The following is a 24,184-nucleotide window of genomic DNA, read 5'->3' on the forward strand; positions in this document are numbered from 1 at the left end:
GGAGAAATGTTAATGAGGCATTGAATGTCAATGAAGGACCAAATAATAATAATATAGAGCAAGGCATAAATAAAAAACAATGATAATATAAGACATGATATTGAAACTCAAAATGTGTCAAAAAGAAATAATCAGGAGTTTCTTAAAACTATGTACTTTAATGCTCGTAGTATTAGGAACAAATTTCAAGAAATACAGGCGTATGTCAAAAGCGAAAATCTCGATATGATAGGAATAACTGAGACATGGTTAAATGGTACAGAGTTCGAAGCTGAATTTAATATTGCGGGATTTAAACACTTTCATCAGGATAGAAATCACAAGAAAGGTGGGGGTGTTCTATTGTACGTTAAAAACAATGTTCATGCTTGTGTTTTAGAGAAAGTGAAACAGGATGCATATGACAGTTTGTGGGTTGAGTTAACCCAAACAAATGGACAAAAAATGAATATAGGTGTAATATATAGGCCAAAGACATTATCATTAGCAGACGACAAACTGTTATTTCAAGAACTGTCTAGTTTCTGCAACCGGGATTTATTGATAATGGGTGATTTCAATTTTACTGACATTGATTGGATGACCCTTGAACATGGCCATATAGGTAGTCGCTTGATTGATTTTCTTGGTGACAATTACTTAATTCAGCATGTAAAAGAGCCCACAAGATATGGAAACTTACTCGATTTATTGATCACTAGCCGCGAAAGCATGGCAACTGATGTAGAAGTCGGTGAATCTGTTGCAAATAGCGATCACAACTTAGTCAGATTCAAACTCCTAAACAATTTTAGAATAGATACTTGTGCTTCTAAAATACCCGATTTCAGTAAAGCTCAGTTCATAGAACTACGTCAGGAGCTTCAGCTTACAGATTGGGAGGAAAAATTAAACGAAAGGCCTGTAGATCAGATGTGGGAAATATTTCAAAATACGCTCACTAAGATGATTCAAACTTACATTCCTTTTAACCCCTTCCATACGGTGCCGCACACGTAGGCGTCATGGGGAGCGAGTGTATTCGCGAGGCTGCCATATCGGCGTCTTGATTATATTTATTGTAGTCGCCCCTCCATAATGACATTCTTTCTAATTCTTTTGTAATCGCATTTTCTATGGTTATCAAAATTCACGGGTGAAGAGAGAACGATCGATATAAGCGGTGACTATATTTTATGATGCGAGTATTATTACGACACGTCGTACGGCTGGCATTGGCTGCTGCCACCGAGATCTTAGTCCATGACGCCTACGTGTGCGGCACCGTATGGAAGGGGTTAAGGACAGACGTCCCCCAAATCAGGCTCGCCCAAAGTGGCTCGACAAAGAAACTGAAAAAAGTATTGCTAAAAAGAGACAGGCTTATAAGAAATATAAGTGCTCGGGTGCATCTAATGACTATGAAAGTTATGTATCAATACAGAGAGATTTAAAAAAGACAATAAGAAAAAGAAAACGACAATACGAAATGAACATCACTGAGAAATCCAAAGAGAATCCCAAAGAATTCTATAGTTACATTAGAGATAAAAAGGTTGTTAGGAATCACATTGGTCCACTATTATCTGCTGACGGTCAACTTGAATATTCAAATGAAGGAATGTGTAATATCTTAAACAATTATTTTAGCTCGGTATTCGTAAACGAAACACCTCAAAGTGAATTCCAAACTGAAACCTGTGAAAAGTCTGGGGTAAACTTACTCACTACGGTAAATATAACAAAAGAAACAATTAAAAGGTGTATAGACAAACTCAAAGTTAATAAAACACCAGGGCCTGACAGTTGGCATCCAAGAATCTTAAAGGAAATGAAAAATGAGATTGTTGTTCCATTAGAAATTATTTTCAAGAAATCCATCATATCCGGAGATGTCCCAAGAGAATGGAAGCTAGCTAACGTTACTCCCATATTCAAAAAAGGTGACAAAAAGAAACCAAATAACTATAGGCCTATTAGTTTGACTTCGATCGTAGGAAAAATAATGGAAACTGTCATCAGAGATGCTATCGAATATCATTTAGAAAGTAACCGTTTGATAAATGATAGCCAACATGGTTTCAGACGGAAACGTTCTTGCGTGACTAACTCGAATTCTACAACACAGTTGTCTCAAATTATGACAAAAGAAACAATATAGATTTAATATATCTAGACTTTGCAAAAGCTTTTGATACCGTCCCACACGAAAGACTACTTACTAAATTAGCTTTGCATGGAATAAGTGGTAGCCTATTAGGTTGGACTAGTAATTGGTTGAAAGGTCGAAAACAGAGAGTTGTTTTAAATGGAAAAACTTCTGGATGGAAAAGTGTTGCAAGTGGAGTTCCTCAGGGTTCCGTTCTTGGGCCACTTCTATTCATAGTATATATAAATGATATAGACCATGGACTAAAATCTACTGTTTCCAAATTTGCTGATGATACAAAACTGTGCGGAGTGGCAAATGATCACTCAAACCAATTAGATATTCAAGAAGATTTAGATAAATTACAGCAATGGTCTGAAAAGTGGCTAATGAAATTTAACACAAGTAAATGCAAGGTAATGCACATAAGTAAAAATAACAGCAAGTACGATTACAAGTTATTTGGAAATTCGTTAACAAAAGTGGATAGTGAAAAAGATCTCGGCGTAATTATCAGTAACGACCTCAAATCATCCAAGCAGTGTATTTCAGCCTCTGAGAAAGCAAATAAGATTCTGGGATTGATTGCGCGATCTTTTGATTTCAAAAGTCCATCACTCATTAACAAGCTATATAAATCGTTAGTTCGTCCACATTTGGAATATGCTGTTTCTGTATGGTCACCGAATCTCATTAAAGACATTGACAGACTGGAAAAAGTACAACGGCGAGCCACAAAACTGATTCCAAATATCAAAAATAAATCATACAAAAATCGACTTAAGCACATGAATCTGTTTTCCCTAAAAAAGCGTAGACTCAGAGGTGACTTGATACAGGTCTTTAAAATTTTAAAGGGAATTGACAACATCAAAAGTGACCAAATTTTCACATTGAATGAGAATCAGACAAGAAACAATGGTCTCAAACTGTCCAGAAATAGATTCAATTTGGAAGTAGGTAGAAACAACTTTGCCAACCGTGTAGTTAATGAATGGAATAAACTTCCTGCACAGGTAGTGCAATGTAGTTCAGTTCGAAGCTTTAAGAATCATTTAGATAAATACCTAAGTAAGATGCTGTAATTATTATAATTTATGTTATATTATTTGTTTTTGTTTTGTTATAATTTGTCTGTCTGATTTTCATTTATTATTAGTTATATGTCAATTTATTATCATTTACTATTTACCTGTTTGTTTGTTATTCAACTATACCAATGCATTTATTTATGTATTTTAATTGTTATTTACATTGTTATAGTTTTAATTTATTATTAAGGGGGTACGCGACACCTGGAGGTCATTTTCTAAAATATTTAGAGTAAAGAGCTGAAACTTCTCAGGTAAATAGGTATCCATATTGCCTACATTTTAGGTGAAGCAGAATGATGTATGTACACATGTACACATGTACACATGTACGTATACCAGTAGCGACATTTAAAAGTGCACAGCACCATAATACGTGGACCAATTTGTTTTATATTTTGGCTATGATTAGTCAGTAGGCACACCTAGGGCCGGTCATTGAGTAATTGAACAATTTACTTTATACTTTTGTATACAGGCATTTCAATTTTAATGTCTGGCAAAAATCGTGAAAAATACAATTGTTTTGCTCGTTTCCATTATTACTCCGAACTCTTTCATCCTATTCAAAATATTCGAACGATCGGCCCTAGCAGTTACTAAAAGTAATATTTCCTGTAAGTTTCATCTAAATCTAATGTATATTAGATTTTTTATGATTAAAAAAAAGTAGAAAAATATCGAACGGAGATATGGCAACTTGAAATATGAATATATCTGTAACTTGCTTATAGTTTCACCAATTTGACTGATTTTTTCATGGCTTAATTCTTATTATATAATAAGTAAGTACAGTAAAAATTATCAACATATTTTAATTATAAGTACTTTAAATACTGAAAAAGTAAAGTATAATTATGTCACAGTAGTGACGACGCACAGACGACAACATCATATAATTTGCTTTTTTGCACCTTTGGCGGTTTCTTCATATGAAACCTCTCTGCTGGGGGTCTTCAGGTTATCTAAATCATTGGAAAGAGGTTTATTTTCCAGTAGTGGGCGCCTTCTCTTTCCTCATCAGATTCCCCTCGCCAATCTATGTTGGTAGGGCACCCCCTCCAGCATCATATGATGTCCCTTCTTCTTTCTTCTTCCTGTATAGCCTTGATCTTTTTCCTCTTGCTTTCTTCTTTGGATTTAATCTTCCTCTTTGAATTGTTTAGTCTAATGTTGTCCTTTACCTCTGTCACCGTCACAGAGGTGCAGGTGAGGGCGGTGGTGGAGTGAGAGGTGGTGAGATCTTTAGTCGTCTTTGACTGCTTGCCATCTTTAACTGATGTTTTTGTCATTGTGATGTTCTTTTGTTCTTTTTGCTACCCATGATGACTGTACTAAAGAGTAATATGTACTAGCTAAAGTAATAGATTGCAACGAGAGCTCATGAGACATGCGTAGTTCCCTTTTCAGAGCTAGCCGGTAACTAACGCTTAGTTTCGCACAAAGTTGGCGAAATATTCTCCCTCCACCTTCCTCCCTTCCCCTCCACAATCGTATTGGCCGTTGATACACTGGGCGAGTGTAAATTCAATCAAATTTCAACGTTATTCGCTGCGCCTGAAGGTCCTAAGTGGCACGCCTCCTTCTAGTGTGGGTTGCGCCTTTAAATCTGTCCCTTTAATCCTCACCCAGGACCTTTAAATTGCACGCGGCTGAAAAATTATTTGTCGGGATTTGTTTCTAAGTGGTATACGAACATTTTGAACACAGTTTTGAAAAATGCCATATCTTGACCAAATTCACCCCCCCAGGTGTCGCGTACCCCCTTAATATGATTTTTTTTTTTTTTTTTGCATCCGACCTAGATATGGATCAAAAGGTCTCCTGTCGGCATGCTTTGCCTTTGTAATCCTTTATAATAATAATAATAATGATAATAATAATAAGAAGAAGAATGTTATCGAGGGTGTTTGAATTTTAATAAAAATTTGCCCTAATTCAAAGTGAAAATATATAAAACAAAATTGGTAAACTTGGCAATAACAGACCTTGATATCACCTTCGTAGAGTGAAAGTCCAACAGACTCAATTGTGAAGTTGAAACAAAGTTTCTGAAAGACGTGTCCTGACTCTGCAAGCTGTTGCTCCACCACTGAACTACTGCGTGAGGCTTCTGCAGTCAATGAGATAAAAACATCACAATTAGTCTTCATTCATACATAGGTTTGCATAAATTTTTGGCAGCTCACTGTGAATTCAAAGATATCAGAATATAATACAAAACCTAAAGTTTGCATTATTTCTTCTCTGGGTTATGAAAAGAGACTATAATGTTAATGTATTTGATTTGTATCTAATGTGAACTGTTTATCAATGTTTCTTCCAGTAAATTCATGCAAAATTGCAAAACAGAGTATAACTATGAAAAATTAGCCAAATGCATAATTTCTTTTTTTTTTAGAAAAATAATTAGGCATATTTCCTATAAAGGAATTACATTCCCATTCAGATATGTAATCACCATTTACAGAAATAAAAAGTTATCAATTCTTCTAAGAAAGAACATTTCTGGCATCATTTAGGCTAAGCAAGAGCAGATATAAAAGCATAAAAAAAGACAATTCATTAAAAAAGCAAATAAATCTAGAAATAATGAATATGGCAGAAATTCACATGCTAACCCTGCTTTACCAAGCAATATTCCATTAGTAGTCTAAAAAAAAAGAACTAAACTTATTTCCATGCCATTAAGCCCAAATTCATATTTACTCAACTATCAGTATTAGATAGAATTACACCTTGGCTTGTGTCCTTTTGAGTTATGTTGTTTCGGTATACATCGGTGTTAAAAAAATATATTACATACATATACCAAAGTATTTTTCCCCCTTACAAGGGAGGTAGCCAAAAAACAAAGGCATAAAATCCACTCCTACCCACTCCATCTCCACATACTCCACTCCCATTCACCTCCCTCCCTCTCTCATCTTGGCCACTTCATTTAATTGGTGATCCCAGCCTCTCCATCCCATTATGCAGAGACAGAGAAGATGGGGAGAAATCACTTCGGGCTGCATCAAAAACATCATTCAAATGTACTCCCTCGCCCCTATCCACCACCAACTCCCTTCCACACATCACACCATCCAACACAGATGAACCACTGACTGGAACAGACATCTAGTACGAGGTCTGAAGAATAATGCTTTTTCACTAAGTTGAGGAAATGAATGCCTAGTTTGGCATTTGTTTGGGAAGGGGATAGCTTAAGGGTACCTGAAATGAGTTAATCGAGTGAAATTAGTGACAAAAAAGTAAAAATGGAGGATGGTCAAGGCAGACAGAAATATGGTGAAACAACTAAAAGAAGACTATATGTGAGAGGGAGTGAATTGCTATTAGGTGTCATTCCTAAGAAAAGTTGTAATATTGAGATGCCACAATGGAATCAAAGGTATATAGAGGAAAATTATTTTGGTTTTTCTGGCTTTGTAAAAGATGGTAGAAGACTGGGTAAAAGTATAGGTTTAGAAAGGGAGATAAGGTATAAAATTATCTCATGGAATCATGAGATCACGGAGTTAAAGAAGGATATTATAGATCTAAGGAATGAATGCCTTGCAATGTATAGAGAAATGAGTGAGTTGAAAAAACAAAATGCACAAACCAACAGAAAGCTTAATGACCTAAAAAAAGAACTAAACATACTAAAAAAGAAGATGAAAAGATGAAAAATGAAAATACTAGCAAAAGTGAGGCTTTGAAAAGAGGGGTAAAAGAACATATTAAAGCAGTGACCAAGAAGGTTGGAGATAGTATAAGATAGACACATCTTCAAAAAATTAAAAACCAATTGAAATTGGATCAGAATAAAAAAAACAGCCTTTAAAGACATTGTCCAAGAACTACAAGTAAATGCAAAAGAAACAGTTATTACTGTAATCAAAGAGAAAGAAAATTGTGTCGGGGACACAGTTGACAAAAAAAAAATGTATAGTGGTAGATGGTATAAAAGAAAAACATAATTTAACTAGGTATTTACCTAGTTGTATTACACGGGAAGGGAGCTATGCCCGTGGTGACCCATCTTTGTATCTTTCAGCATCAAGTTTTTTCTTTAAATCTTTATTAGTATTTGCAAACACTGTCTCTTTATCTAAGTTATTCCAGATATCCAGCACTCTGTGTGGGAAGCTATTCTTTTTCCTATCTCTTCTATAGCTATCCTTTTTGAGTTTTTCATGTCCTCTTGTTTTTCCATTGTCATTTTTTAGTCAATCATTCCTATCAAGGATTTCCATTCCTTTCATGATTCTAAATATAGTAAGTAGATCACCTCCTCTTCTCTGCTCCAGTGTTGGTAGTTCCAATTTGGAAAGAGCTGGTGCCAACTTTGTTGTTGCTCTCTGTATTCTTTCTAGTTTCCTTATATTCTTTTTAGTACTGGGTGTCCATATTGTCTCCATCCAAGTAATCAAATGCCACTTTCATTGACCTTAATAGGTTGAAGGTTTCTCCGACTATTTTGTTTATATGTTTATCCGGTGTCATGTCTTTGCTGATTATTACTCCAAGGTCCCTTTCCGAGTGCACTTTTTTTATTTCTTCTTCACCAATTTCATATTTTTTTTTTATTCTGTTTTTACTTTTTCCAAACTCCATTATGCTACACTTCTTGATATTGAAATTCACTTCCCACTTTTGAGTCCATTTCCAGATTTTGTCCAGGTCTGATTGCAATGAATCACAGTCCTCTTCTGTTCTTACTTTCTTCAATATTTTTGCATCATCTGCAAAGAAATTCATATAACATTCAACTCCTTCATCCATGTCATTTATGTATATGGCAAACATGATTGGAACCAACACCAATCCTTTAAAGTATTTGTCTCTAATTACTACCCTCATTTTTCTCCCAGTCAGGAAGTCTTCCATCCATTCTAATAATCTAGCTCCGATGCCACCTCTTGATTCTAATTTTCTTATTAATTTCTTATGTGGTACTTTATCAAATGCTTTTTGTAGGTCTAGATAGGTACAGTCTGTAAATCTATCCATCTCTTCTATTATATCAATTAGTATCAAGTAGAAGCAGATTAGGTTTCTTGTGCATGATCTTCCTTGTCTAAATCCAAATTGGTTTGGGTTTAGTATAGATTTTTCTTCCAAGTGTTTAACCCATCTACTTTTGATCACTTTTTCACATAATTTAGCTACTGTGCTTGTTAGGGAGACAGGTCTATAGTTAGTTGGATTTTCCTTGTTTCCTCCTTTAAATATTGGTACAATGTTTGCATTTTTCCAGTTTTGTGGTGCCTTTCCTTCTTTGAGTGAGCATTTGATTATAGTGTGTATTTTATCTGTTAATTCTTCTACGCATTCTTTCAGTATCCAATTTGCAATTCCCTCTGGACCATGTATGGTATGGTATGGTATGATATTTAGGCCAGAGGCCAGGCACTGGGACTGAGGAGGTCATTCAGCGCCGTCATGATTGATTGGTGAGTGGGTAAAAGATTGAAATTTTATAAAATATAAAATCGTTAAATTTGGTTAAAAAAATAAATAGATAAAATGTAGAAGTAAATAAAATTGTTTAAATAGAGATCTAAATTTCACTGAAAAGATTTTTTTTCTTTTAAAAATCAAAAAAGTTGATCAATATCAGCTTCTTCACCCAAAATCTCTCTGAGAGATTTTGAGTGATGATTGTACTTCGTCTTTATATTTAAAAACTTTGGGCAGTGAACCAGAATGTGCTCAACTGACATCAAAGTGCCACAATGAGCACACTCAGGTGCACCACCGCTATCCAGGATGAATTTATGGGTTAGGCGGGTGTGTCCAATCCTTAATCTGGTTAAAATAACCTGCTTTTTGCAGTTCAAGTTAAAATCAGAGACCCATGGATTTATGGAATTTCTAATATTTTTATACTTCTTATTATTAGCCAAAACTGGGGAAGACCATTGCTCTTGCCATTTGTTTAAAATATGGGATTTTATTATTCTTTTCATGTCAGAATGTGGTATCTTGGTATTTGGCATGTTGTTACATTGTGCAGCTTCCTTTGCTTCTTTGTCAGCTAGTTCATTACAATGGATTCCCACATGTGATGGAACCCAGCAGAAATGAACCTCTTTGTGTTGGCAGGAAATATGAAATAGCCACTCCTGAGCTTTTTGTATTAAAGGGTGAAAGCTATTAAAACAGCTAATACTGTCCAAGACACTCTTTGAGTCACAATAAATTACAAATGCATCTCCTTTGGTTTCATGTATTACTTTTAAAGCATGATTAATTGCTGTTATTTCTGCAGTGAATATGGAGGCTGAATCAGGAAGTTTAGATAAGTATGATGTGTCATCATGGATGACAGCATATCCAACTCCATTATTCGATTTGGATCCATCAGTATAAATCTTTATGTGTTCTTCATGTATTTTATCATGTTCTAAAAATATAGACTTCACCTGCTCAATGGGAGTGTTCCTTTTGGTTACCTCTATAGAGCATTTTGATATTTCAGGGGTAATCCAAGGGGGAATATGTGGATGGCCCACTTGAAAAACGTTCTGGGTCTTGATAGATATATCTTCTACTTGTTCATTCATTCTGACTTGAAGGGGTTTTGAAGATCTAGAACCTTTAAAATCATCACCATTTACATTTTTGATAATATCAAAGGCAGGGTTTTTACGGTCTGTCTTGATCTTAAATAAAAGTCTTAGTCCTAGTTCCTCTCTACGAAGGTCAAGTGGCAGTTCACCAGAATCTACATAAATGCTTTCTACTGGTGATGTTCTAAATGCCCCTGAGCATATTCTAAGGCCCATATTATGAACTGTGTCAAGTTCCTTCAGTCTAGTTTTGCAAGCAGAGGAATCCTCTGGACCATGTGATTTTCTGACATCAAGGTTTTCTATTTGGTCACTGATTTCCTTCTTTGTTACAGTTATTTCCCTCATTGAGGGGATTTCTGTCTCTCTATTCCCTCACAGTTAGGCATGTTCTCAATTGTGAATACCATTTTGAAGTGGTTGCTCATAACTTCTGTCATTTCTTGTTCTTCTGTATATTCATGACTTCCTTGGCACAACTTTTCTATTTCTTGTTTGTTTTTTAGTTTCCCATTCACATATCTGTAATATAGTTTCTGTTGTTCCTTGCATTTTTCTATTATTTTCTTTTCTTAATTTATTTTTTCTTCTCTGCATATTTTTACCTAATGGTTTCTTAGTTTGATGTACGGTATGTTTGCCATTTGTCTCTTTTATCTTTAGCTTCACTACATTTTTTGTTGTACCAGTTCTTTATGTATATTCTTTCTAGCTTTTGTTGTGGTACATATTTGATCACACCCTCATTATAAATTTCTTTTAGTATATTCCATTTCTCTTCCATCCTTGTTTCTTCATTTAGGAATTTTTCCCAGTCTGCATTATGAAAGAACTTTTTAAGTTTCTCAAAATTCATTTTGTTGTACATTGGTCTTCCTATTCTATGTTTCTGATTTCTTCTTAGGTCTATTTGCTCTTTTAGTTCGAATTCTATTAGTACATAGTCACTCTTTCCTATTGGTGTTTTGTAATCTATTGTCTACAATTTCAGGTTCTGATGTATTAAATCCAGTCTCAAAGGTACCTCATTGTTTCTTTATCTGGTATTTTTCTTTATCCACTGAGTCATTGTGTATTCAATGGTCATATCAAGTAGCATGCTCCCCCATATGTCCTCTCCACCCCTGTCATTTCTTCCCAACATATTTCTTTTGCGTTAAAATCACCCATAATTACTGTATTTCGTCTTTCTTTCAGTATATCAGTTAGTTTATGTTTAGTATCTTCCAACAATTTGGACTGATCGTGTTCTGTCCACAACTGTGTTTTAGGGAGCACATACACTACTACAAATTTTCTACTTTTCATGTAGTTGCTGCCTACTTTTATCATAATTGTTCTACTTTGTTTTTTCCTTCTGCTATCTTTGTCACATCTAAGTCTTTCTTGGTCAGGAATAGTACCCCCCCTCCTTGTTTTTCCTCTCTATTCTTCATCCAGCAGTTGTATAGGCCTTGTCCCACAGTGTTAGGTGGTAGATTGCCTTTAAGTTTAATTTCCCATTAGGTCCAGTTTTTCTGATGCCAGGTAATCATTTAGTTCATTCAGTCCTGAGACCCTTCCATCTATGTTGGTATAGGCTAATTTAAATTTTTTACTTTCTCATCTTTTTCTGTCTGCTTTGTTTCCTTTTTCCTGATATACGATTTTCTCAGCCTCAAGTCCACTTGCCATAAAAAAAAAAAAAATCTTTTCAGTCTCAGTTTTTTTTTCAGTTTTTTTTTCATTCGGTTCATTTCTAAGCTCCTTTTCTTTTTCTTCATCACTCATTTCTTTCTTTATCTATACATTTTTGTGATGTTCACTGTTTGCTAGTTTTGCTGTTCTGGATAGTACTTCTGCTATCATTTGTGACCCAAGTCTTACTTTTAGTGGCCTATATTGTCTTTCTTTTGAATATCTACCTATTCTATATGTTTCCTCGATTTCTTTAGCCAAAGTTTGATCCTCCTCTTGAATCTCCTTCAGAATCTCTTTAGCGATCTCTTTTTCCTCTCTTTCTCTCTGATACCTAGGATCATCATTCTTTTCTTTAATACCGTAGATCACAATGCATCTTTTTTTTTTGTCCACTGTATCCCTAACCAAATTTCCTTTCTCTTTAATCACTTGGATTGCCATTTCCTTCACATTCTCCTTAACTTGTTGTTCCACTATTTCCTTAAAAGATAACTTTTTACTTTTCTGTTCCACCTTTCACTGTTGCTTTATTTCTTGGAAGTCATTTTCTTTAATCTTTTCTTCCACTTTCTCAGTCACTCCCTGTATTTGATCCTTTATCTCTTTCTTTAATGCCTCATTCCTATTCATATCTTCATTTTTCAATCTTATGTTTTCTCCCTTTATCCTATTCAGTTCCATTTTCAATTCATCTATTTCCCTCTTATTTTCTTCACTGGCCTTTCTTAATATGGCTACTTCTTTATATATACTTTTGCATTCACTTTTCATTTCAATTATTTCATCTAACACTTCATTTATTTCTTTATTTCTTATAATATTTTTAAACCTGGGTTCTCTATCCGTGTCTATCCCTCTATAAATATTGCTATTGTCTCTATTGCACCCAGAGATGACATTTCTGTGAAACCTTTGGCATGTCTTTAGGGTCTCGTTTAGACGCTTTTTTTTTTTTTAATTATGCCAAGTGGGGACTCAATTGTACTTACACCAAGACATCTTTTTGCAGTTTACTTTTCTCTAAATCCTTCATTTCTCTAAATCCCCCTTTTACTATCATTTCTTCCCAGATTATATCCTTTGCATTAAAATCGCCCATGATTACTATGTTACCACCCTTTTTCAGTAACTCATTTAGCACATTCATTGTGTCTTACAGTAATTTAGAATGATCGCTATTAGACCAAGCCTGTGTTTTTGGTGGTACATACACTGCTACAAATTTTCTGCTTGTCATCTTTTTGTTTACAGTTTTAATCATAATTAACTCCATATTACCTTTCCCTTCATTAATCTTCATCACATTTAAACCATTTTTGGTCAATATCATGATACCTCCTCCCTGCTTGTCTGTTGTATTTTTCACCCAGTGGTTGTATAAACTTTGTCCCACTTCACTTGATGTAGGTCCTTTCAGTTTTGTCTCCACAATTCCCATTATGTCAGGTTTCTCTATTTCTAGATGGTCATTTAGTTCATTAATTCCAGAGATCATACCATCGATATTTGTGTATGCCACTTTTAGTTTCATATCTTCTCTTTTTTGGTTTAAGTTTCCATTTTTTGATATGCTATTTTTTCAGTCACAAGTCCAGCACTCTCCAAAAAAACTAATTTTTTTCCGTCTCTGTTCTTTTCTCATTTCTATCATTGGCTTCAATTCTGAGAGCCTTGTCTTTCTCTTTTTCCTCATCACTCATTTCCTTTAATATCCATATATGTTTGAATTTCTCGCCGTTTGCCAATTTAACCACTTTTGATAATACCTCCTTGGCTATCATTTGAGTTCTTAGTTTTATTTTCAGGGGTCAATGTTGTTTTTCCTTTGAATATTTGCCTATCCTGTGGTTTCGTCAAATTCTTGATAAAAAAAATTGTCCTTCGTCCTGTATTTCTTTCAAAATTTCCTTAGCTATTTCCTTCTCCTTTTCTCTCTGGTATTTATACATATCATGTTCTTACTGGATACCATGGAACACAATGCACTTACCTTTGTCAACACTATCTCTCACCCAATTTTCCATTTCTTTAATTACTTTCATAACTGTTTCTTCTGTATTTTCCTCCATCTGCTTTTGTACTATTTCTCTGAAAGATATTTTTTGATTTGATGCTGTGAAGGCTCAGAGGCCCATTGCATGGTTTAAACCACACCACCCACTTCAAGTGGGATCCTAGAATATCCAGAACCTTTGAGATGATGAGTGATTGCCTGTGTTAGCAGAGCTGGACAAGTTGGAGCCCACCCTCTGAGATCTGAAGGCTTGGCAAGGGCTTGACCAGTTGTTGGGGTTACACCTACTTCTGGTTAGGTCATTGTAATGGGATTCATTTGGAAGGCATGGCAGTAGCATCTTGGAAAAGTACCACTGCCACGGCACAGATTACTCCAGTTGAGGAGCATATCATAGTGATGAGGATGAGGCACACCCTTGGCTTTATTTCTCTCATTGCTGTATACATTTTCCTCTACCTGCTGTTGTACTATTTCTTTAAATGCTATTTTCTTGTTCTTGTTTCCTCTGATTTTTTTTTTTTTTTTTTTTTTCCCCCTAGGAGATCCATCTCCTTAATTGATTCTCCCACCTTTTCAGTCACTGCTTGTATTTGTTCCTTGACCTCTTTTTTCAGTTCCTCAGTTTTGTTTCTGTCTTCATTTTCTTTTGTTATCACTTCTGATCATACTTAGTTCACTTTTTAGGTCATTAAGCTCTGTTTATTTCTTTGTTAGCTTTTCATAGATTGGTCATTTCTCTGTGCATTGCTCTATAATCAATTCTTCGATCTATTAGGTCCTCCATCAAGTTATTAATGTCTCAATTTCTTAGTACACTGTTATACCTAGTTTCTCTTTCTATATCTTAATCTTCACCTATTAGACCTCTTTCTCTTTGAAACCCTGAAAAGACATTTTTTCCCACCTTTGAGTTGATTTTGGGGTGTCGTTTAAACAAGTCCTCTTTGGCATCACTCCTAGTGGCGATTTGACTCTGCCCTGTTCATTATTCCTTTTTTCTCCTTTTCCTTCCTCCATTCTATATGTTAATACACTTTATCAAACTGGATACTTTTACACCATAGCAGTCACTCGAAAACCACAACTTCTCCGTAAGTACAAACATAGGTGTTTCCTTGATCTCAGCGAACAAGCACTGGCTTGGAGCTTGTCCACTAGCCTTTCATTCACTCTGACATTCCTGCCCTTGTTCCAACCCCTCATATCTCATAAGTCTTCTGTACATATTTTATATTATGTAACTAAAGTATTTATATTTTGTATTTCGCCTTTATTTTATATCCAGTGTAAGAAAGAAAATCTCCTAACTAAAGGCATAAATCATGCTGGCAACTGAGATAGAACTGATCGAATTGTGACCAGGTTAGATACAGCAAATCAAAAACAACACGTCTGGTCATGACACATGTGGTCTTTCTTAATTTGTTCCCATGACTTGGTGCCCTGAGCATATGCTTAAAGTCATGGAGAATCAAGGGGGTGGCCACCAAGGCCTGAACTTTTGAAGCTTCGGGATGGAGAGACAACCAACTAGTATGCAGCAGTAACCTCAAATTGGTTTGAAGTGCTAGGCTTACTGAAGGATCCTGCAGAATTCTCAGATACTTTCACACATGAGACCCTTACTGCTGCTAAGCAATGCATTGGAAAATACCCTTGGAAGGGTATATGGAGAATATATGCTATACCTAATAGAGGAGAGCCATTCCATCACACTACCTGAGGACTGTGGTTGGCACAGGTCTCTGTATTGCAGGTCTCTGTATTGCAAGATACAAGCCTCCATGAGGGAAACCTAGCCTAGTGGGTTCTGAAGAAGCTCTGCTCCAAGTCTACTCCTCAGTTTTCCTTGATCCGGGCAGCAGATGGAAATGTCATGATAGATACAGCAGGGTGTAGTGCTCAATGGCCCAAGTACTTTGAACAGATGTACATGGCAGAGCCCCCTGTAGGGCAGCTTCCTGCTGTGGATGCACAGCCTCTGGTGCTCAACCTACTCATCTGTGAGCCCCCCCTACTGCTCAAGGTGAGGAAGGCAGTGCCTTGTTTGAGAGGTGGGAGGGCACTGGTGGTTTGTGGAATTAGCAAGCAGCTGCTCAGAGCTGGGTGCAAGGGTATGACCTGCAGGTTGCATTCTGTAGTTACTGTTATCTGGCAGTCTGATACCATTCCTCTTGACTGGGAAAGGAGCTTGGTCACCCCTATCTGGAAAGGGAAAGGGGATCAGCATGATTGCAATAGTCAATGTGGAGTTATACTGCTCAACATGCCGGACAAGGTATTCACCCATCTTCTGCTGTCACACTGTCTGGACCACCTGGTGAAGACTCAGAAACTGCAGTTTGGGTTCATGCCCAAGAAGTCTACCACAGATTGGATTCTGGTGCTATCCGTCCTTATGGAATACCAATGTGGGTTTCAATGTTGGTTGCTAGCAGCTTACAATGAACTTATGAAGGTATTCAATACACTGAGAGACACTATGGAAACTCCTGAGACTACATGGGATTCCTGCAAGTATTATAGATCTTATCTTAGGGCTATAATCAGATACTAAGAGTATGAAAAGAAGATATCAAACTTCTCAGTCTCCTCAGGGGTCATGCAGGATTGTGTCCTTACCCCCACAATTTTCAACACTCATATGGACTGGATAATGGGCCATGGGGCATCAGTCAGGAATTTCAGTCTTTCACTTTGAATTTGTGGATGAAGTACCCATCCTTGGGAGAGATTCTTGAAGTCCTGATAGAGGTTCTCGAAGCATTTCATGAGGAGTCTGGGCCACTGGGTCTCAAGATCTCCTGGATTGAGACCAAGATCCAGGCATTTGGTGGCTTGTTGGACTGCACAGTTGAATCTGTGTAGGTGTACAGCGCAGACATGGTCTGAGAAAATTTTATAAGCCTTGGTAGTGAGATCTGTAGCATTGGAAATTCAGCTGGAGAGGAATGTTGTTGCCTTGCACTGGCCCATGGTACTATGAATCCTCTCAGTGAGAGTATTTGGTGTTGTAGGTATCTGAGTAGGACTAAAGTCTGCAATTTCAATATTCTAATTATATCTGTCTTAATGTATGGTAGTGAGACATGGACACTGGAGATGAGGCAGCAACTGAATGCTTTTTGTGCCAAGTCACTCCACAAAATCATGGGGTATCTCTAATACAAAAATGTGTCTAACCAGCAACTGCTCTGTGAGGCTGACATAGGAACTGTTACTTGCCAGATATCAAGATTCTAACTCCAACTATATGGGCATATGTTCTGCCTCCCTGAGGTTGACTCTATTCATGGGGTGATCTCAGTTGAGATCAACCATGACTGGAGGAGACCTGGGGGGCCAGCCACAGAACTCATGGTTGGGACAGGTTGATTGAGCATGCTGGAAGTTGTTCAGGGTGGGAAATGACCTGGGTGGATAAGGACCCTGAGCACAGAAGACAAAGGGTCAACAGAGTTATGTGCTGCTGTGGCATTTGCACCCAGTGACTGATTAATGAACTTCCATGATAAGAATGATGCATTTCAGTATACACTGGGGTCTCGCAATTTGACAGGGTTAGGGCAGTTTCTGAGGCATTGAATTATGATTTTTTGAAATGTAAATCACCTCCATCTAAGTAACCAATTGTCTGCTAAGATGAAGATGATTAGGATATAATGGGTTAGCAATGAACAATTTCTATACAACCTTTCAGATGAAAGCATCATTGTATCTCATTATGACTAAGCAGGATTGACAAAATATAACTAAAGTCTAGAACCAAAAGCTTTTCACCATCCTGATAATGATTTGGTCAAGTTTAAATTTAAGAAAGAGAAGAAAATGTTACAATGACTATTACTACTACTACTACTGTATGGACAGTTGGCTAGTTAATCATCATCTGGTAAAAGCAGGTTCAATGGATATATTCACCAGAAAAGTGGAGATAACAAACTAAACATCAGGAGGAAAAGTTCAAGGTGTGGAAAAGCAGAATCCTAGAATGTATACCAAATAAAGGTCATCATTACTCAGCAAATGTTTCTGCACGATATACAAATAAGTAACTAAATACATTTAACACATATTAACAGTAACAGCAACCAAAATTAATAAATGTAACAACCAGAGCTAGTACATCAAAAGAAACTAACCATGCCCTGCAGGACAAATAGGATCACGTTTCATATTTGAAAGACAACATACATCAACCTAAAATAAATTCATCAACAAAAGGCAACTATGGCCATACCAATTTAAGGACTATCAAAAGTCTATAGCAATTCACATATCATTCTAGACCATAAGAAAATAAATAAATAAATGAAAAGATCAGTCACTACCAAACCAAACTTACATGGGCAACTGGAACAACCATTACAACTGCAAGGTCAACCAGGGAAATTATAACAATGAAAGGGACAGTCAAGGCCACACAACAAAAGAAAAACTCAATTACCAACTAAGTGAAAGTAAAGGGCTCAACCATTAACTGTGCTTTGACAAACCTTTCACAGGTGTCCTCTCCACAGCTATCAAATAAAGCATGGATTTAATTAATCATAAGTTTTGAATACAAAATATATTATAGAAGGCATAAATGTCTTTGTAAGCTCCATAGTTTTCATAAACCATGAAAATTATCAGATGGATCATTGCATTCAAAGCCATAACAATAAAAGGCCATAAAGATGCTGTGAAGTGAACAAGAAAAAGGAGAAAAAAAAAGCAAGAATTAGTATATCATATGTTAAGCTCATACACAGCAAATAGTTGGGTATGAAGGTTTAACATGTCAATGAATTAGTATGAAGGGATTGTTACGTGGAGGACTCTCACATCACTTCATGTTTCACTGAATAGAAACCAGCAGCCCTACAATGGCTGGTAACGATCCCTTGGCCCTCCCATAGATGTCCATGGGAAGAAATGTTGGACTAATATCTGTGTTATATTAGTGTGTGACTATTTCATTCACTATCTAACAGTAGAGGTACGAGGGAAGATGTCACCAGTTGTCAGCCCTTGTGTGAAAAGGTTGAGGAAAGTAGAGGTTGAAAGAATTCTGGGGCATAACCTGAAGATCAAATGACAAGCCCTCTGGGATGCAACTTTAAAAGAAGGTGAAGGTGTTGACAGGTTCTGAAGATGGGAGATTAGATTCTTCTTTTTTGTCTGTTTTGCATGTACTCATTGTTGGTCCCATCAAATGGTATGAAATTATTCTAAATTCCATGTCACACTATAACTCCTATCAACCATCAACCTTGTGTCTTACTTCATAATACTTCTTGTTCTGTCTAATGCTGGCTATTCTTACATAAATGAAGAGTGGACTCCACATTGTATTTTCCTAGTCTTAGTATAGTAGGTTCATGGGGTCCCATCTCTTTGCCTCAACTTCTCAAATTTTGCCTTAAATTCATTTATGTTATTGAATGAAATTATTCTAAATAGCATGTCACACTCTCCTATTAACCCATCAACTTTGTGTCTTACTCTAGAATACTTCTTTGTGAAAATCTATACATTCTAACATCTCTTAAATAATCTTGCTTTTTTCAACTATCTATTATGACCTTGTCATTTTCCATGATGTGTCACAATATGACAAAAAGATGTGCAGGTGTAGCACTGTAGTTTGTGCAAGGTGTGTTATTTAATACGCCCACGCATCCTAGCAAGAGTTATATTGTGGTTGAATTCAACATCACTATGCCCTTTGCATAGTGATGTTGAATTCAACCACTACTAGGTTATCTTAAGCTAATGAGATATAGGATTATAATAATGAGTAACTTATGATAAATGACTAGTTACAGGATTTTTGCTGCAAAGTACAGCGGAGAACACAAATGGAATAGTTTGATACAGAGGTCAAAGGGCACCAAAACAATGATGGCACAGGAAAGTATGGCCATCTCAAATCATGATAATTTCTTGACATGATGCAGATAGCAATAAATTGTAAATTTTCTTCACACAAAAATAAAGTGGAAGGGTTGTGTGAAGCCAGGTAAATAGAAATATAGACCAGGCCTAAAGATGTGGTTAAATGGCACCTGCCATTGACACTTATAGCTCCACATATAAAAAGGAGGGTTGTGGGTTGTGCCAATACACATTCACACTTGTGCCCTCGTTCAAAACCCTCCATACTTGTACAAGTTGATTTTATATATATATTAATTTTATTCTGCATTTCACCTTTATTTCATATCCAGTGTAAGAAAGAAAATCTCCCAATTTAAGGCATATAGCACACTGGCAATTGGATTGATAGAACTGATCAAATCATGGCCAAATCAAATACAACATGCCAAACAGTGACAGATGTCCTGTTGATCTTTTGTCCTACACCAGCACATGCTGTCCATTTATTCAATATGTTTTTCTTATCTAAATATCATTATCATATCACTTCTCTTCTGATGTGCAAAGTCCAAGTTTTCTCAGTCTTTCCTCATAAGAGTCATCATTTAGGTTTGAGATATTCTTCATTGTCATCCTTTGTATTCTATTTTTCTTATATCTTTCATCCCAGTCTGAGATGAATCAGACAATTTTTTTTCATCATGTCCTCAATCATGTAATAATTGTTTTTCCTTTAGATACCCATTTATCTTTAATTTTTCTGATATTAGTTTGTCTATATTTGGTTATTTCTAATATCTTTAATTCTTCCCACCCCCTTTTTCTTCTGGATATCTATTTATTCATTTATTTATTTATTTATACATATTTTCTATAGGATCAACTTCCTCATCTTCTGATCTTTCAATCTCTAATAGACCTCAGTATTCTCCTGCTTTTTTTCAGCTTCCACTAATTTCCTTGTTTTCTTTTACTGCTGCATCCCTTTTCCTAAATTTGTTTAACCCTGCTGAATTACATGTGTTATTCACAAGAACATAAGAATGAAGGAGTCTGCAAGAGACCATGAGGCCTACACTAGGCAGTTCCATGTCTATTACCACCTGTCATCCCCATCCATAAAGTTGTCCGTTTCTTAAAACAACTGATAGTTTCTGTGCTCACTACATGGTTACTAAGTCTGTTCCACTCATTGACCACCCTATTAGTAAACCAATTCTCTCCTATTTCTTTCTTAAATCTAAATTTGTCCAGTTTAAATCCATTACTGCGAGTCCTGCCCTGTTGTCTTAATATGATGACCTTGTTTGTGTCACCCTTGATCCACTTAAACACCTCTATTAGATCACCCCACACTCTGGGTCTTTCTAAAGAGTATGTTAAGGTGCCTAAGTCTCTCTTCGTAAGGTAAATTTCTGAGCCCATGTATCATTTTGGTCATTCTCCTCTGCATTGATTCTAGTGAATTGATGTTCATTCTATAAGACAGAGACCAAAACTGTCAAGGATGGGTGTAACTAATGCTAGACAGATTTTGCTAATTACCTCTGCACTTTTATTCGTAACTGTCCTAGGAATGAAACCTAATGCTCTGTTTGCTTTATTCCTTGAACTAATGCACTGTTTCCTGGATTTAAGGTGAGGACTCACTAGAGCTCCCAAGTCTCTTTTGCACTCAGTTTTCTCTAAAAATGTGTTATCTAAGCTATATCTATTTTCAGGGTTGTGTAGCACTATGTTTAACACATTGTACTTTGAGATACTGAAGTTCATTTGCCATTTCACCAATTATGTGTACAATTTGTTAAGATTGTCCTGCAGAATCTCAGTGTTGGATTGGATTGGATTTATGAAATTTGTGGCTATTTGCCACGCGCCAGAGCCAAAGGCCATTCAGCGCATATATGTCAACCAGTTATCTATACATTAAAATACTAATATACAATCTATTTTAGTTATAAAATCATAAAAGTTATTATATTTAAAATATGTAGATGCTATTTTACAAAGGATTACAAAGGCGGAGCATGCCGACAGGAGACCTTTTGGTCCATATCTAGGTCGGATGCGAAAAAAAATCATATTAATAATAAAACAATAAATAAAAACTATAATAATGTAAATAACAAATAAAATACATATATAAATGCATAGGTATAGTTAAATAATAAACAAACAGGTAAATAGTAAATAATAATAAATTGACATATACATACATATACCAAGGCTTTTTCCCCCTTCCAAGGGAGGTAGCCAAAAAGGGAAAGGCATAAAAACACTCCCACCCATTTCATCCCTAAATACACCCCACACCCCTCCCACCCTTCCTCTCATCTGAGCACCTCCTGGATGATGGGTCATCCCTGCACCCTGCCCACCGCCCTGGGTCAGAAGCAGTGTCGCTGTGGAAATTGACATATAACTAATAATAAATGAAAATCAGACAGACAAAAGATAACAAAACAAAAACAAATAATATAAAATAAATTATAATCATTACAGCATCTTACTTAGGTATTTATCTAAATGATTCTTAAAGCTTCGAACTGAACTACATTGCACTACCTGTGCAGGAAGTTTATTCCATTCATTCACTACACGGTTGGCAAAGTTGTTTCTACCTACTGTACTTCCAAAACTGAATCTATTTCATAACAAGTAAGGTTTACTTCTCTACTCATCTACAATAAACAGAAGTATATCCTAATCATTCACAACAAACATAAACTATATAATTAAATATAAAATAAATTTGTCTCTTTTAAAAATTTGCAAACCTTTCCTACAGGGGCATCCATTCCTAAAATACTTGTTAGTGGTTTATTGGCTAAACTGAATTTTCTTCTTTGATGTATGATATAATAGGGGATCCAAAGTACTTCTGTTTTTGCGGAAGCCATATTGCCTCTCTGATAATAAATTCTTTGATTCTAGGAGCCACACCAAACGAATATTCACCATTCGTTCATAGATCTTAAAAATACAGCTGGTAAGAGCTATAGGCCTGTAGCTTTTGGGATCACTAGGGCCTTTTCCAGGTTTCAAAAATGGAACTATAATAGAGTTTTTCCACAACTTATAAGAGGCTCCTGAACACCAAAATTCATTAAAAACATCAATAAAGAATTTTTTAGACTCCCGAGGTAGATGGGAAATCATTGCATATGTGATATCATCTTCTCCAGGTGCTGTTGGTGAAGATAAAGATAAGGCATGTTCAAATTCGATGATGTTAAATGGAGTGTTATATGCCTCAGCATTAGTGCAAGCAGGCGGAGTAACTACTGTTGTGTTCCTTATACTGTGGAATTCAGGGGAGTAGTGACTGGCACTTGAGATATTTGAGTAGTGCTGTGCAAATGCCTCTGCCACTTCTCTTGTATCTGATATAACAACTGAGTTGATTTTTAGAATGGACAAGGGAGAGGGGGAAAATTTCCCTGATAGTTTGTGTATTCTGTCCCAAACTAAAATAAGTGGGGAATTATACTTTCATTCTGATATGTATCTTATGAACGTCTCTCTCCTTGCTTCTTTGAAAATTTGCTTTTGTTTAGCAAGGTTTCTCTTGTATATCAACCTGTTTATCAGGATTGGATGTCTTCGATAACGTTTGTAACAGGCTCTAGTAATTTTTCTGCTCAAGGCACAATTACTATTCCACCATGGTATCAGTGGACGTCGAGGTTTCCCTGTTGTTTTGGGAATTGATAGCATAGCTCCTCCAGTCATTATACTAGTTAGATATTCGTATGCAGCTGAAGGATTAGGGAAATCATTAGCTTTACGAGTGACTTTGGTGGATCTTTCATAGTGTTGCCAATTTGCTTCCTTTGTCTTCCATTTGGGCAAACATGGGGAGGGTATATTTTGGACATACATAAGATGTATGGGAAAGTGGTCACTTCCATAGGGATTATCATCCACTGACCACTGATAATCTAGTCTTAAAGATGATGAGCATATTGTAAGATCAATTGCAGAATTGGAGTTGTGGACTACATCAAACCTTGTGGGGGGAACCATCGTTCATTAAAACTACATCATTATAGTCTAGTAGTTCTTCAATTAAAAGTCCACGATGGTCGCATCTATTTTCTCCCCATAATGTATGCTTTACATTAAAATCCCCCATTAAAATGAAAGGTTGAGGTAGTTGGTTTAAAAGTGATTGTAAATCGTTAACTTCTAATTGCCTTGGATTACCATCTCTGTCCACTAATCGAGATTCTAAGTCAGGTTCTAAATATAGGGAGCACAAAGTGATCCATTTATTAATGAAGATTTGTGTTGCACAAGCTTGTAATATCGTGTTTAATTGTACAGCTTTTTGTGGTAATGACTTGGTCAAAATAATACTTGTGCCACCATGAGCACGTTCACTTACAGGAGGTGGAGATTTGCAGAATGTAAAGTTGTGTCCACAGTTGGGTATAACATTGCCCAGTTTAGTTTCTTGTAGACAAATGGCGGCTAAATTATGTTCTTTAAAAAGAACCCGGATCTGTTCTCTATTTGAATGGAAACCTTGCATGTTCCATTGACATAGGGCCATTATTTGTTATTGGATGGTTTTTTATTTGGTTTTCCAGATATGGAATGGTTTGTTTTGGGAAGATTCGGTTTATATTTTGTAGAGGAATATGACAGGTTCTCGAGAGTTCTGCTATTTCCTTTCTTTGGTGTCCTACCATGATGTGAAGATTTAGTTGATGGTGAGGGAATACGGGGTCTCTTTTGTCTTTGAGGCTCCATCTCCACATCTTGCACCTGAGCTGTACGAGTTGCTTTGATCAAGGTGTCATTCTGGGAGTTATCCAGATCAGGTGGTAAAGCTGTCTGAAAG

General features: G+C 36.2%; 1 protein-coding gene across 11 annotated transcripts in view; it reads right to left on the reverse strand.

The window, feature by feature from the left end:
* The window catches only part of Vps13 (vacuolar protein sorting 13C), a 1,483,510-nt gene that overhangs the window by 692,081 nt on the left and 767,245 nt on the right, over nt 1-24,184 (reverse strand). For 10 of the 11 annotated variants that reach the window (XM_076210284.1, XM_076210280.1, XM_076210283.1 and 7 more), the window contains 2 exons: nt 17,973-17,996; nt 5,208-5,332 (listed from right to left, as the gene is read on the reverse strand). In XM_076210284.1, coding sequence (XP_076066399.1) covers nt 5,208-5,332; nt 17,973-17,996 — 149 coding nt within the window. The remainder of the gene's footprint in view (nt 1-5,207; nt 5,333-17,972; nt 17,997-24,184) is intronic. The other variant, XM_076210278.1, reaches the window with a different exon arrangement.

Source organism: Oratosquilla oratoria, chromosome 27 (assembly GCF_046742065.1).
Source record: "Oratosquilla oratoria isolate Oo_2021 chromosome 27, ASM4674206v1, whole genome shotgun sequence".
Lineage (NCBI taxonomy): Eukaryota > Metazoa > Arthropoda > Malacostraca > Stomatopoda > Squillidae > Oratosquilla > Oratosquilla oratoria.